The 15,805-nt window shown below is 34.1% G+C and overlaps 1 protein-coding gene across 4 annotated transcripts in view; it reads left to right on the top strand.

Annotated features, from left to right (window-relative positions):
- PJA2 (praja ring finger ubiquitin ligase 2) overlaps positions 1-15,805 on the top strand; it is a 72,562-nt gene that overhangs the window by 17,941 nt on the left and 38,816 nt on the right. For 3 of the 4 annotated variants that reach the window (XM_037032417.1, XM_037032416.1, XM_037032419.1), the window contains 3 exons: positions 43-243; positions 1,665-2,712; positions 13,141-13,326. In XM_037032417.1, the coding sequence (XP_036888312.1) occupies positions 45-243; positions 1,665-2,712; positions 13,141-13,326 (1,433 nt within the window). In that variant the 5' untranslated portion in view covers positions 43-44. The remainder of the gene's footprint in view (positions 1-42; positions 244-1,664; positions 2,713-13,140; positions 13,327-15,805) is intronic. The other variant, XM_037032418.1, reaches the window with a different exon arrangement.

Genomic DNA, 15,805 nt, shown 5'->3' with positions numbered 1-15,805 from the left:
AAGGTCATTGCTCTGCCTCTTTTATTTTTAACTATTTTTCAGCAATGGATCAAGAATCCAACAAGGCTGCCTGGCCCAAACCAGCAGGAGGATATCAAACAATCACAGGCAGGAGATATGGAAGAAGACATGCATATGTCAGTTTTAAACCTTGTATGACCAGGCACGAAAGAAGCTTAGGTCGAGCTGGTGATGACTATGAAGTGTTGGAACTAGATGATGTTCCAAAGGAAAATTCCTCAGGTATGCAACATGGAATTACTTAAGAGCTTTTCTAAGCATGTAGGAAGGTAGTATTTCTTGCAGTATTTGAAATTATCAGTGAGTTTATGTGTCTATTAGTAAAATGCTATACATTTTTTAGCAAGAAATTCTATTTTAAAATTTTTATTTAAATTGTATTGAATTAATATTAATACTTAAACATAGAAGAAAATAGAATATAGCCAATCATTAAAATATAACTACATTGGCACATCAGTGATTACATTGTCACATTCTTTAGCCAGAAGAAATTTTCACCTTTTAATCAAAAACCATTTTTTAGCGGGGGGGAGAAAAAAAAACATTTTTTAGATGTGAACCGAATATATTTTTTCTGCATATTATATTTAAATAATTTCTTTCTTAATTGTACCTAAATAATTTAGCTTGGCTCATTTTATTTTTTAAAAAAATTATTTTATAAAATGTAAATGTCAAGTGATTCTTAGTTATTTAAAATTTCTTATTCGGTGGTTTGAAAAACTGTTTTTGCAGATATTCATGTATTATATTATTTGGGGCTAGAATGTCATTTTCTTCTTGTCCAGAGCAAACTTGATAATTCTAAATTATTTTCACTGCCATTTATATATAAGAATCTTAATTATTAAGGTCATTTCACTAAAGAAGCCTTTATGTGATATGACAAGACTGATTTTCAGTTATTTATAGTTTGTAAATATTTTCCCAACAAATCTAAATGTCTTCATTTTTGTAATTACATTAGTAGTGATAAAAAGATAGTATTGGTAAAGTAATATATAGAATATATATGATTTTACTCTTGTGTCAAGGTGCTGACAAACTGTGGCGAAGAGAATCAACATTTACTTTTGTCGTTTTTCATTTATTGCTGTAACATATCTAAAGTTAACTCATTATTATAGCTGTATTACAACAATCCGCTAAAGACAGAGATATAATCTTCTGAATTGACATCAAATGGAATAAAGTCTCATTTCTGTTAGATCTATAATATCTTATATCTATTATAAGTACTCTTGAAGTTTTTGTTTTAATGTGCGTGTAATAAAAGAAGTTTGAATTGCACACCCCAACAGTTGAGAGCAGTGAGTTCACTTACACCTTTTATTGTTTGGTCTTTCATTAGCCTCTCCTTTTAATGTCTTTTACAGAATGTTTTAGGTAATAGGACTTAAGTGAGAAACCTGCAAAAGACATCTAAGTGAAATGATACAGAGTGTCTACAAGGTGGCATAAATGAATCATAGGGTAACCATTTGCCCTCCCAGTTAAGTTAGGGCACATAGAAGCACCTTTCAGAGAAATTCTTTTATGTTTTTAAGTGGGTAATAATTGGTGTGATTTCTACTTAAATAACCATTATTAAATCAGTTATCTAAATTAATCACTCTAAATATGTTTTGTTTTCTATGAAGGTTCCAGTCCATTGGATCAAGTTCAGTCTTTGGTACCCAATGATCCTTTATTTGAAAACGGTGAAACAGGAATTCCCATTTGTGATACACCACTGAATCAAACCATTGAGAGCAGTCCATCCTTTGCTGCAGAACATCATAATGGGGAAGACAGGGAGACCTTAGGAAGCAGTACGACTCTTCATCACTCAGAGGGAGAATATACTCCAGGAGTTTGTAACACCTCCAGTGTCCAAATTGGAATTGCATTGGTTCATACTGACTCTTATAATCCAGATGGCAGATGTGGAGAGGATAATGACCGTCTTCAGCTTTCTGCAGAAGTTGTGGAAGGTAGTAGATATCAGGAAGCATTGGGCAATGCAATATTTGAGTTGGAAAATGGAGAAGTAGAGGCGTATACTGGTCTTTCACCACCAGTTTCTTCTTTTAACTGTGAAATACAAAGTGAGTTTGAAGAATTTGATTCAGCGCCTTTGGTGAAAAGTTCTACTGGTGATACTGAGTTTGTCAATCAAAATAAACAGGAATTTCGGAGGTCCTCTTCTAAAGAGGATGTTGCTAGAAAGGAACAAAATAATCCTAGCCAGGAGACACAGAGAGAAAGCCCAACTGAAGATTCAGCCTGTGCTCTGGGGCATATTTGCTGTGAACAAAATACCAGGGATAGGGACAACAACCAGGGAAGTTCTCCTGAACAGGTAGTGAGACCCAAAGTTAGAAAACTGATCAGTTCAAGCCAGGTGGACCAAGAAACAGGTTTTAATAGGCATGAGGCTAAACAAAGAAGTGTTCAGAGGTGGAGGGAAGCTTTGGAAGTTGAGGAGAATGGCTCAGATGACCTCTTAATAAAATGTGACGATTACGATGGAGAACATGACTGTATGTTTTTGGATCCACCTTACTCAAGAGTTACACAGAGGGAAACAGAAAATAACCAGATAACATCAGAAAGTGGAGCCACCGCAGGAAGGCAAGAAGTTGTGGATAACACCTTTTGGAATGGTTGTGGAGATTATTACCAGCTGTATGACAAAGACGAAGATAGGTAAGGTTTTGCACAGTGCTTTGCCAGATTGTGTAGTGAGCAAGATGGTGTATTTCTAGTACCATGTTGTGTGATGGTTGGGCTCTTCCACATAGTCATATTTTGACTTACCAAGTACTCTTACTTACCAAGTGCTAACCATATGTGCAAACTAGTGGTTAGTTTTTTACAAACTTTTTTTTGAGGTGTTTCAAGAGTTGACAGAAATTAAAACCAGGTTATTATTATTATTGTAAGAGAATAGATACAAGTTATTTTAATACTTTGTATTTCAGTTAATAAAATGCAAGGTATTGTATTTTTAAAACTTCTATGCAAAACCAGTCTGGGTTTAAAGGGTAATTGAAACCACAGAAAATTTTGATTGATAATATTGTATTAATTTTGCCAATATTTATTAATATCACCTGTTTCTTTATTCTTCCTGTTGCTCCTATCACTAAGTTTGTTTTTTTACTTATTTTCAGTTAGCATTTAATTTTCATTAACACTTCTATGTGGTGCATACTATTATCGTCCCCATTTGTGAATGAGGACACTAAGGCACAAGAGAGCTAGCTAACAACATCCTAAGGTCACAGAGCTGGTGAGCCGTGGAGCTAGAATTTGAATATCTGCTTATTGCCTAACTTCGAACTCTATGTTCTTCACCACTACAGTTGACTGTTTTCACAAGAACATGTAATTTTTCTCAAAATAAGCATTCTGATTCCTCTTACATAGTATTTCCCCCCCAACTAAAATGACAGAAAGCAGAGGGAAATGGAGAATTTCTTTGTCCAACTGCTGACTTTCATTATTCCAGAGTCCAGATGTCCTTTTAAGCTAGTTGTAACCTGAACTATATTCAATTACAGTGCAATTTCATGATTTTGTTAGCTTGTGGAAATGATATTTTAACTAGAAAGTATATCAGAGGAATACATTTATTTTTTAGAATATGAATGCATTTTGTGTATTTTATTTCATATCATAAAATAAATAAAATATATTTTCTTTTTTCTACTTAAAAATAAATTTATTGGGGTGACATCAGTTAATAACATTATATAGGTTTTAGGTGTACAATTCTATAATACCTCATCTGTATATCATAATTATATGTTAATATACTTTGGACATATGAATTAAGTAACTTGTAGAAACAATGGAAATATAATTTCTACACTATCATGGGAGTTTGTAAACTTTAAGCATTAGCAGACAATTATTTATGTAACCTACTGCTTTTTAAGCTATAGGTAAAGGTAGTTGAGAACTTTTGCCTGACTTAACTTCTATTTTTTTCAGTGTAAGTCCACAGTCTTTTATCCAAAATCCAAAGTTCTAAAAACAGATATCGCCAGCAAAACCTGACCTGACTTATTTGACAGCAGATCTGGGTCTGAATTAAAATGAGACTTTTTTCCAAGTATTTATGTATTTTGTTGCAATAATATGAGTGCTTGATTTCTGGGTGTTGGCTTTGACCTCACTGGGAATTGTTAGATAGTGTTGCTAAATCTGAGGGAGAAAAAAATCTAAATTCCAAAATGTATTCAGCCCTAAGATTTTGGGATTGGTTTGTGAACTGTATTATACTTCAAGGCAACTATTAAAAAAGTAAAACAACTTACAGTTTTAGGTAACTTATTTCTTTGAAAGTATGAAGTCGTTGGCATTTATTTCCTCTGACATTTTTTACTTTTTGAAGAAAATAATTTGGCTGTACCTTCTCCATTGTGGACACACTAATCAAAAATAAAAACCTGTTTGGTTTGCTTTAAAGAGTCAGGCCTAATGTCATCTAATGAAATTTGTATGCTATTTGCCAACCTAAAGAGAAAGGGTAGTTTTCTTGAGTCTTGGTTTTTAAATTGATTTTTTTGTTAATAGAAGTGTTTTCTTTGCCTAGAACAACTCTGGACTTTTTAATGATTATAGGGTGATGTATTAGCATGTTTATTTATAATTTTTTTCCTTAAGTGAAATGTCAGTAAATTACCTTCTGGAGGACGGCCCCACGAGGTGAGTGTTCTAGGAACCCATCTATATCAGTATACTAGCTGGTGTTGCTGCGTTGGGCCTTAGTGAATTTTTTTTTGAAGACTCTTCCAGTATGTTTGCCCATTTCATGATGAGTGATTTATGGGGACATCTGCCCACGCGGTGCTGAGTGTTCATCAGTTTTTGATCCAAACTGGCATGACTGCCATGCCCCACCCTCCCTATTCTCCTGACCTCACCCCTAGTGACTTCTTTTGTTTCCCTGGATGAAAAGTCCTCAGAGGGAAACATTTTGCCAGTGTGGAGGAGGTGAACAAAAAATGTCAGAAGCACTAAAAGGCATCAAAATCGACAAAGTCTAAAAATGTTTTGAGCAGTGAGAAGAAACATCTTGATAAGTGTATTACATCAAATGGAGATTACTTTGAAGGTGACTGATGTTTAAACATAAGAATAAATGCACAATGTTTTAAAAATAAATTCAGTTTTTTAGGTTCCCCTTCATATCCTGAACAATGATAGATTCTTTTTTACAGATGGAATATGCAGATGAGAATATCACTTAGAGTTTTCTTTCAACCTTTAGAATGTCAACAATAGAAACGTTTTTCTTTCAACTTTTTAATAATATATCGAGTTACAGAACCTGTAGTTGGGTGTGCTTAAATGATGAAACCAGTTTGGGAGCATTTTTTAAAAAATATGTTGTTCTCAAATACAATGTTTCTACCTAGGATTCCACTAATATTTGCATCTTTAAGGGTCTCATTTCAATAGTTTCTACAATTTTAAGGTATAATTCTGTCTTACTGTTTCCAGTTCCTCTACCTTTACTCCCTGCAAAGGATCACCATTGACATGCTTTTTAATATGGTGCCAGATAAAGGTTGAAATTTAATCATTTTACACTTCTGTTTAGTTTCATTTTCTGCTTGTTCATCTACCTGATGTTTTACTGTAGTCCCGCTCAGTTCTGATATTGTGAGGTTGGAGAAATGGGAGAACACAGTGACTGGAACATAAGTATCTTGAGAAGGAAAGTGCAAATAGCTTCTGTTTTGAGCCTGCAGTTTTTTGGGGGTTTTTTTTTTGAGTTTTCACTGCTTTGTAAAACTCAAAGATAATGTACATGAAAATTTTTTGTTCGGTTTATATTATAATATTTACTTATGAATTGAACTCCCTTATCAAGAACATAACTAAAATTTACTGTGACATATGTAGATATAGGAACTTGGCCACCTAAGAAATATATAGCATATATATTCTTTATAAGTGGGAAGGTATTTTAATGAATGCAAGACCCTTTTTCTGAAAAATTCTAAATGATCACTTAATCACATCTGAAACATGACAATCTACAGAATAAGTGTTGCAGCTGGTAGCATTGCTCTGAGCTGTTTGACAGGAACTGAACACCACCTTATTAAATTAGAACTGCAAGGGGAATTTTCATAGGCAGCATATAATTACCAGACTTGGAATTAGACCAAAGAGCTAAGGTTAATACCCTGTTCTTTTGAAATATACCCTGAGAACTTTAATAACTGTTTGAATACAAGATCTTGAGTTTAAGAGGACCCTTTCAGCCATTCCAGCACATTTTAAACGTGGGCCTAACTGTTTGAAGAGAGGCATGCCATCTCCCAACCATTATTATCGTTCTTGAGGTTTCTTTCACAGTGTTTCTGTCCCGAGTCCTTAACCTTGCTTAAAAAGTGAAAAACCTTACCCAAGATAAAAATGTCAAGACAGCTTTTTGTTGTTGTTGATGTTGGGAGAATAAAAAGAATATTAGGCAGTTAGTTGAGATCAGTTTGGTATATTCAAAAAAGATTTACTGAAATCTTCCTAGTGTCAGAATTTGTTTCGAGTATTCTTGAATTCTTTAATGATTGCCGTTTCCCTGGAGTTGACCAACCTTAAAAGGAAGACAAGATATACAGGTAATTATCATGAGACCAAATTAAGCTGCTTTCCTCTTCCATATTGAGTTAGCTAAAGGCCATGAAGAAAGGGCTCCTCTGATCTCCCTGTATCCTGACTAATAGAACATCTATGAGGAACCAAGGCAAAGATCTTAAAGCACATGTTCTAACATTTTATCTAACATTTATCTAACAAGTTCATATAAGTTTAGGAGTAAATTAGAGGTAAACAGCTTTGTTCTTCAGGCATGCCAGGGAATTAAAGATTATAATAGATATTAAGGGAAAGAACCAGGAAGTTGTAGAAGGCAGGCACAATTCACACAGGACACCATGTGGGCCTTATGTACTGCGTGAAATAAGCAGGCTTGTATATTTGGACAACTTCCATTTATACTGCTGTATTACAGCGTGGTTAAATGTTAACAGTGGTTCCCTGTCTTAGATTGCTCAGATTATGTTCAGTATACTGTCTTTGAAAATGCAAAGAATTAATACGTTTTAACACAATTTCAATCCAGAGTATTTTTGATAAAAATTTTAAAAGTTTTTTGATCCTCTGCTAGTCAGGTTACAAAATTATTTAAAATTTTATTTTTTCCTTAGGCTTCCATGTAGTTGAGTGTTTGTGCATGTGATAAATGCCAGGGAAGACCATCCAGTTCCTTGAGGGATTTAGTGAAGAAGTTGCTTTTGTCTGGTTTTACTTCTAGATCTTATTTCTACCTAGGATTTGTATATAAATTACTTGTCTATAAATCATATCTAATTTCATTCCATATGTGAAACAAGGTTTTTTTGGTTCATAATTGAATGTGTAAAGAGTATAACATTCTAATAAGTTACAGCTGGTTGCTGTGGATTATAGCTCTAAATGCTAATGGAAGGCTTTACTTGTGATAGACCATATAAAGATTAAAAAGGTTCTTAGTTTTTTCTTTGAGAACTTGAAATGTTTAACCCATACACTTTTGTAATCAAGAACAAATGGTCCTCTGTGCCACTTATTTTGTATACTATTTGTTCTATTGCTTATTTTCTTTGAAAACTTACTTTTAAATTCTTTCTCATTTTGCTTTAGTTCCATACATTCCTGTCACTCTTGGTAGATAACTTTGTCTCCTGCTTTCCTGTATATACCGAAATTGTTAAACACGAACGTTCTTGTTTTCCTCTTCTCCATATTAGAATACCTCAGTATCTGTTCCTATTTTTAATTTATTAAATGAAGAGAGGTAACTTTTCTAGTTCTGTGCCTAAACTCATACCTTACTTTTTCTGTTATCCTTATTCCTAGGTTGCTTCCCTCTCTCATTCCTCAGTTTTTCTAAGTCTAGGGAAAACCTTCACTTGACATTATTCCCTCTATTAACCACTTGCCTATTTGTTTCCTCTTTCATTGCTGAATTTTCAGGAGAAGTGTTCCACACCCACAGCTTTTGTTCCTTCACTATCCATCCTTTTTGAATGTCTCCAAATCTGCCTCTCAGTGTTGTCTGTTGTGTACTGTTAACAGTGACCTCCTAATTTCCAGCGTCAGTCGGCTTTTCTCAGCATTCATTTTCTTTGACAGCAGTGCTACTACTAAGCTGTTTGTTCCCCCTTTCCTACTCAACGGTTTCTTTCCCATTCACCGGTGTCCCCTCTGGACCTGCAGGGTTTAGCAGACGTCTTTGTAAAAAGATGATCAGAGTAAATATTTTATGCTTAGTGGACCAAAAGATAAAAGCAAGGATATTTTGTGTAGGTACTTAGGTAACCATTTCATTTTTTTAAAAAAATTTCTTGGGTGACATTGGTTAATAGAATTACATAGTTTTCAAGTGTGCATTTCTATGATATATTGTCCGTAAATTATCCAAAGTCAGATCACCTTCCGTCACCATATATTTGGCCCTCTTTTCCCTTTACTCCCCCCACTCCCTTCCCTCTCGTAACCACCATGCTGTCTGTGTCTATGAGTTTCAGTTTTATATGCCACATATGAGTGAACTCATGGTTTTTAGCTTTTTCTGACTGACTTATTTCACTTAGCGTAATATTCTCAAGGTCTATCCATGTTGCAAATATATTTTATCTTTTCTTATGGCTTTTAGTACTTCATCATATATATGTACTGCATTTTTATCCAGTCCTCTTAACAAGTACACCGTCTCTGTATCTTGGCCACCGTGAATAATGCTGCAGTGAACACAGGGCTGCATACATCTTTGTGAATAAATCTCTTTGAGTTTTTTGGGTAGTACCCAAAAGAAGGGTTGATAGGTCATATGGTAACTCTGTTCTTAATTTTTTGAGGAACCACCAGACTGTTTTCCATATTGATTGTACCAGTTTACATTCCCACCAGCAGTGAATGATGATGGTTCCTTTTTCTTCACAGCCTCTCTAATATTTGTTATTCTTACCTGCTTTGTGGATAATATCCATTCTAATAGGTATTTTATTGTAGTTTTTTAAAATTGTTGACACTGTTAATAGATGTCCTCCATTTCCCCCTTTTCCTGTTCCACCAAGCTTCTGCTTTGCCCCCACCCCAGCCTTCACCAGATTGTCGTCTTGGTCTATGGGCTTTGCATATATGCCTGTATGTTCTTTGGCTAATCTCTTCTAGCTCTCCCCACCTTCTTCCACTGTGAGATCTCTCATTTGTTCCATGTGTCCATGCATCCGGGTTTTTTTGTTTGTTTGTTCATCGGTTTATTTTGTTCATTAGATTCCACATATGAGTGAGATCGTACGGTATTTGTCTGTCTCTGAGTGCCTTATTTCACTTAGCATGATGTTCTCCAGGTCCATCCATGCTGTTGCAAAGGGTAAGAGTTGTTTTTTATAGCTGGATAGAATTCTATTGTTTAAATGTACCACAGTTTTATATCCACTCATCTACTGATGGACACATGGGCTGTTTCCAGACCTTGGCTGTTGCATATAAAGCTGATATGAACATAGGGGTGCATATATTCTTTCTAATTAGTGTTTTGGGATTCCTAGGATATATTTTCCCAAGTGGGATTGCTGTGTCAAAAGGCAGTTCCATTTTTTAAGGAAACTCCATACTGTTTTCCACAGTGGCTGTACCAGTATGCATTCTCACCAACAGTGCACTGGGGTTCCCATTTTGATTTGCATTTCCTTAATAGCTAGTGAACTTGAACATCTTTTCATGTATCTATTGGCTACTCATGTATCTTCTTGAGAGAGGTGTCTGTTCAGGTCCACTGCACATTTTTTAATTGGATTGTTTGGTGTTGAGTTGTATGAGTTCTTTTTACATTTTAGACAGTAACTTCTTACTGGAGCTGTTGTTTGCAAATATTTCCAATTTGGTTGGTTGCCTTTTCATTTTGCTGTTGGTTTCTCTTGCTGTGTGGAAGCTTTTTAGTTTGATATACACCTTTTTGGAATGTATTTGGGGTAGAGAATTTATGTATGCAATAAGAGTTGCATGTAAGAATGTACTAGTTAGTACCTGGGGTCAGATTGTAGTAAGTCATAAATGCCATTCAAAGTTTAAACTTTTAATTTTTTATAGGCCACAATTTTCCAAAATGAGTGAAATACATTAACTAGTATGAGACAAGAGTTATTAATATTTATCATTATATTTTAATGGGAATCAATAAATATAGCTAGCTCATCAAATTTGGAAATTTATGGCTATTAGGGGGTAGCTAAATGTATTTGAGTACTAAAATGTTAAAAAAAGATTTGCTAACAGTTATTGATAGCTTATTTACCAGAAATTGTTAGAATATTTTGTATACAGTAACTCATTTACTCCTCACATAAACTCAGTGAGCTATTAGATACTATTATATGTATCTGATAAAGGCACAGAGAGGTTGAGTGACTTTTTTCACAGCTAATAAGTGGTGGATTCAAGTTAGGCAAGTTGACTCCAGAACCTGTGTTCCCAACTATGGTACCTTAAGACACAGTATTAATGTACAACTGCAGCAAAAATTGTGAGGACAGTAGGCAAATGGCTTAAGTTTGTGAAATACTGATTTAGGGGGAAATAGCTGCTGAGTGTTTTGGAGTGATATTAATGAATTTACTATTTAAGATAAATGGAAGTGATAGTGATATTCAGAATACATTTTTAAGTGAGTTGAGAGTGGATTAAATTTAGGAACACCATTAATAGGTAAAGTCTAGGTTTGGAGAAAAGCGATTGAATGAGGGATTTTTAGGAAAAAGGAGAAAAGGGAGCTAGGATAAAAGAGCTATTATACAGAAAGCATGGAAAGTTAGAAAGGACTTAACTACAGGGACTTTGTGGAGACAAAGATATTTTTTCCAGCTTAAAAGCAGGGTAATAATACCATTAGCAGTTAGAAAATGAAGAAAGGAACTTATCTGGCAGATAAATTTTGTTTTAAAAATACAGCTTTTGAAAAAGAATATGAAATATTTAAATATTTGTGTTTGTGAAAGCTGAGTATGGTGGTCAGGGCTGGGGATAAACAGGGTGAAGCACAGGCCGTGCCCCTTTGTTATTACAAAATCATAAGCATGTAATTCTGTAACATAACAATATCATAGGCAAGCACACACCATATGACATTTTAGGTGAGATGTTCAAATTAAAAATATAAATTAATACACCCATTCTATTACCCTACCAACCACACTCAAGCAGGCCTTACCTCTACCAGATCCTGTATCTTAAAATTATCTACTTAGAGGTAAGGGTTATACATAATGAATACTACTGACAGAGGCCAAAGCTCTGCAAACATTTTCTTAAAAGGGCCACACAGTAGATGTGTTAGGGTTTGCTGACTAAGACAGAATCAAAGATAAACATGTAAAAAACCATTTTTAGCTTACAGGTCATTTTTTAAAAGCCATCAGGGCCAGATTTGGCCAAAAGGCTGTGGTTTGCCAATCTTTGACATAGGCTTCCTAAATACATTGACCAATGATGATAGATACTCTTTTTCTATTAAAATTTGGAGATAGTCTATTAATTATTTTTAATCCAGAAAAATTCAGAAGTTTCATGTGTTAACTTTCTGAATAGAATTATACTCTTGAGTGAAATGTTTACAAAATGAGGTTTTCTTCAGTATGTCAAAAATTGCCACAAATTAATATAGAAACCTAAATTGTTAAAGTCATATCAAAATGGGAATTGGTAATTTAGCTTTGAATTTCAAACACTTCATGGTCAAGGAAATTTAGCTCAATAAGCTCCTTTAAATCTTTTTTTAAGTAGATTTTGACACTAAGACAAACCTAGAATTGATTTACTTGATCTTAGATGATTCTTTGGGTCATAAAAAATTCTACAGGCATTTTATTTACATTTTATTGCCTTTTACATGCTATTCTAGAGCTATATTGCATTCCTTTACCCAGATGTTTGTCCCTGGCTGCCCATTGTTTATTGAAAATTGGATGTTGATTTTATCTTCTAACATCTCAGAGCTCAGAGGAGTGTTGCTCTTTTTGTTAACAGCATTTTGATGTCTTGAGTTCATCTACTTGTAGAAGGAGGAACTCACTAACTAGATATTAAATATATATGGTCATCATGAAAAAAAGATAATTTCTTACCAATTATCACTCCCTTTGAAAAATATAAACTAAAATTTGTTATTTTTTGGTTTCTCAAAAGTCAGTGCACAAAAGGAAATCTTTAAGGGATTCTTGACCAGAATGGTTGATATGGTTGGAAGGGTCATTTAAGATTTATTTTTAACATTGGTAAGTAATATTTTTGCCTTTGGTAGTATGACTAGTGTTTTAAGTGTAGTTAAATGTAACCAAATTAACTAAAGTTAGATATAACCAAAAGTAATTTTCTGAGGTTATTAACCCTTTTATTGTATGTTTTATCTTTTGAATTGAAATATATTCAATACTTTGTGTTCATAGTCTTACCAAAGAACTTCACTAAAGATTTATCAGTACTACTTCATATGAATTTGAGTCTCTCTCTATTTTACAGTCTGAAAAAGGAATGAAAGAAATAGTTAAGCTTTTAAAACATGATAACAGGAGAAATGTGTATTCATAGAGGATATTTCATCAGTTAATATGTAATTAGAAAGTTGGTTTAGTCAGGCCAGGTGACTAATAAATAAATCTATTATCATTTATTTCAGATAGCATTTAACTTGTAATTACCAAATTACATTTAAATGTTCACTAAGAAACATGTCTAAAATATGAAAACCTATATTTAAGCACCACGGAACTATTTTGTTTAATGAAGAAAATAATAAGTTAATAATCTCATAACTTGCCACATGCTATATTCATTTGAAAAAGTCATATTCTGCTGAATATATTTATTTATTTTTAAAATATTTCAAAAGTTGATTATGCTGTTATATAATAGCATAATCAATAAAATATACTTTAAATAAATACAGTAAAATATTTAAAAATTGAATTGGCACCTGATAAAGCGTGGGTGGCATCAGTGGTCTACTTTGTACCACGGCGACTGGTTGATGCTCCAGATGATAAATGCACATGTGTTTCTGTTCTAAATTTGCAGTTCAGAATGCAGTGATGGGGAATGGTCGGCTTCTTTGCCTCATCGATTTTCTGGTACAGAAAAAGATCAGTCCTCAAGCGATGAAAGCTGGGAGACTCTACCGGGAAAAGATGAGAATGAACCTGAACTACAGAGTGATAGCAGTGGTCCTGAAGAAGAAAATCAAGAATTATCTCTTCAGGAAGGGTATGTTTAACAGTGAGAGTGATTATTTTTATGTATTATACCAGAGTGCTGTACATCACATTCAAATGTTAGGTATGCTGTTAATTGTATTTTCAAGCCCTGCATAGGACTAGTGTGTTACAAGAACAGTCAAATAAAAAATACAGGTAATTGAGATACAGTATGTGTTTCCACTTTGCTTTATTGAAGAAAACTTGGTTATTAAAAGAATACTTTGGTTATGTTAGGTATGAGTGAATTAGAGCTGCCATTGCATAAGCGGATATAATGGCAAGAGAAAAGCGGCAGCCTCAGACGGAATCAGTGATACAGTCACAGAAATGGAGGGAGTTGTAAAAGTTAAGCATGAGTTCAGTGTCTAACTACATTAGATGGTAGCTCCAGGAATCTGTGCTGGATGGTAAACATTTCTGTCTTTTTCTAACTTTAATGGGAATGCTTTAGGGCCAGGGTTGTTAAACTTGCACTTTGAAGGGCCAGATAGTAAATATTTTCAACTCTAGCCGTGTAGTGTAAAAGTAGCCATAGACAATGTGTAAATGAATGGGTGTAGCTGTCTTCCAGTAAAATTTTATTTGTATGAGTAGGTGACAGGCTAGAAATAACCTGTGGGCCATAGTTTGCCAACCCCTGCTTTACCCCATTAAGAATGATTCTGGCTTTTAGGTTGATTTCACACACACATAAGCACGCACAACTTTTTTTTAATTGCACTAAGGAAATACCCTCATTGTTATTTCATAGATTTCTAGCAAGAATGCTTGCTGATTTTATAAAGTCTTTTTAGCATCAATAGAAATTATCACAAAGATTTTTCACTTTTGACCTCATGACCAAGAGGAATAACTTTGTTACTAGATTTCTCAGTATTTAATTTCTCTTGCTCCTTTACATAAATCCAGCATGATCCTATAGTCATGGTTTATTGTTATAGTAAGCTGCTGGGTTCTGTTTGCTAATACATTACATAGGATTTCTATATTGAGAATCATAGTGTGAACTATCTCTAGTTTTTTGTCTTGATAACAGTTTCATACTTGTTTTGCTGAAAAATTGTGTTTCCTTTTTATTTTTAATCCTCAGGTGTTTAAATAGCTTATTTATTCCTTTAAATGCCTTATTTATTCCTTTAAATGTTGCTTAACTAGCTTATTGTTTAAATAGCCTATTTATTCTTTTAAATGTTGTTAGTGGTTGCTTGTGAAACCTAGGCTGGTAACAGAGTATCTCTTTGATAATTTAATTGTTTTCTATAATAATTAATTAGCTCTTATCTTTAGTGTCTCATAGAATCTATTTTGGTGAATATTTTTCTTAGGAAAAACCTTTCTGCTTAAGCTAACATTAAAATTTGTATTTCTCAAAGGCTATAAAAATCCAGCTTAGAAATTAATTCTGTAAGAATATCGGGGAGTGAAATATATTCGAAAATCTGTGAAGAAAGATTTACAAGTATAGTTCGTTTTGATAGTGGTAGATTGAGGTAGAGTTTTGTGCTCTTCCTGATTGTACTTTCTATCATCTTTAATCACAACTTAGTTTACTGAGATTATTGAGTGGTTCATATGGATTTGTGATAGGAATTATTCACTCAGCAGCTATCTATTGAGCATTTAATATATGCCAAGTATTGTGCTGTATCCTGGGATTATATCAGTTAACAAGACAAAAAAGATTCCCTTGTGAAGCTTACATTATGGCAGGAGAGACAAATAATAAGCAAGATACAAACGTGGTAAGTGACAAACTGCGATGATTGCTGTGAAAGAAATAAAACATTAATTTCATAAAAAGTAACTGATAGTGGCCTACATTAATTAGAAAGTTCCCGGAGGACTTCTCTTAGGAATAGACTGCTGAGCTGGGATCTGCAATATGAGAGAATTAGCAGTTGAGGGAACGCTCTCTGGGCAAAAGCAAAGGTCAGAGAAAAGGTATTGAAAGGAAAGGGTTTTGCATGTATGGAGTGAGGCTGAAGTGAACAAGTGAAAAGAAGAATATGAGATGAAGTGAGCAGGAACCAGACTGCAGGACGTATATATAGCATCTGTAATTTATTCAGAAATCAGTGAGATTCTAACTGGAGAAGTAATTGATCTGACACACATTTTTAAAAGATCACTCTAGCGTTGTGTGGAGATTGAATTGAAAAGGGACTAAAGTTTAAAAGGGGAAGAGGGATAAGTTTTGGCTTTTGGACTAGGAGATGACACTGAGGATTTAAAAAAGCAAAGACGTTTGAGAATATTTTTGAGTTTTAAGCAATAGGGTGAACTGGGTGTAAGATGAAGGAGAACGAGGAACCAGTCATGACTGGGAATTTTGGTTGAGCACTGGAGAGGTGTTCATGTCACTGACTGGAATGAAGAAGTCTAGGAAGAGAAATGGGAAATAACTCCTTTGGGGAAGTTTTAAGTGTGTTTGGACAGACATGCAGTGTAGATGGCATGTAGGCACTTGCATATTCAACTTCCGAGTT

This window comes from Sturnira hondurensis, unplaced genomic scaffold (genome assembly GCF_014824575.4).
Source record: "Sturnira hondurensis isolate 20B ecotype Veracruz unplaced genomic scaffold, ASM1482457v3 Scaffold0021354, whole genome shotgun sequence".
In the NCBI taxonomy this organism is placed as follows: domain Eukaryota; kingdom Metazoa; phylum Chordata; class Mammalia; order Chiroptera; family Phyllostomidae; genus Sturnira; species Sturnira hondurensis.
Note: the sequence above shows the minus strand (reverse complement) of the source record. Positions and strands in the feature narration are given on the sequence as shown.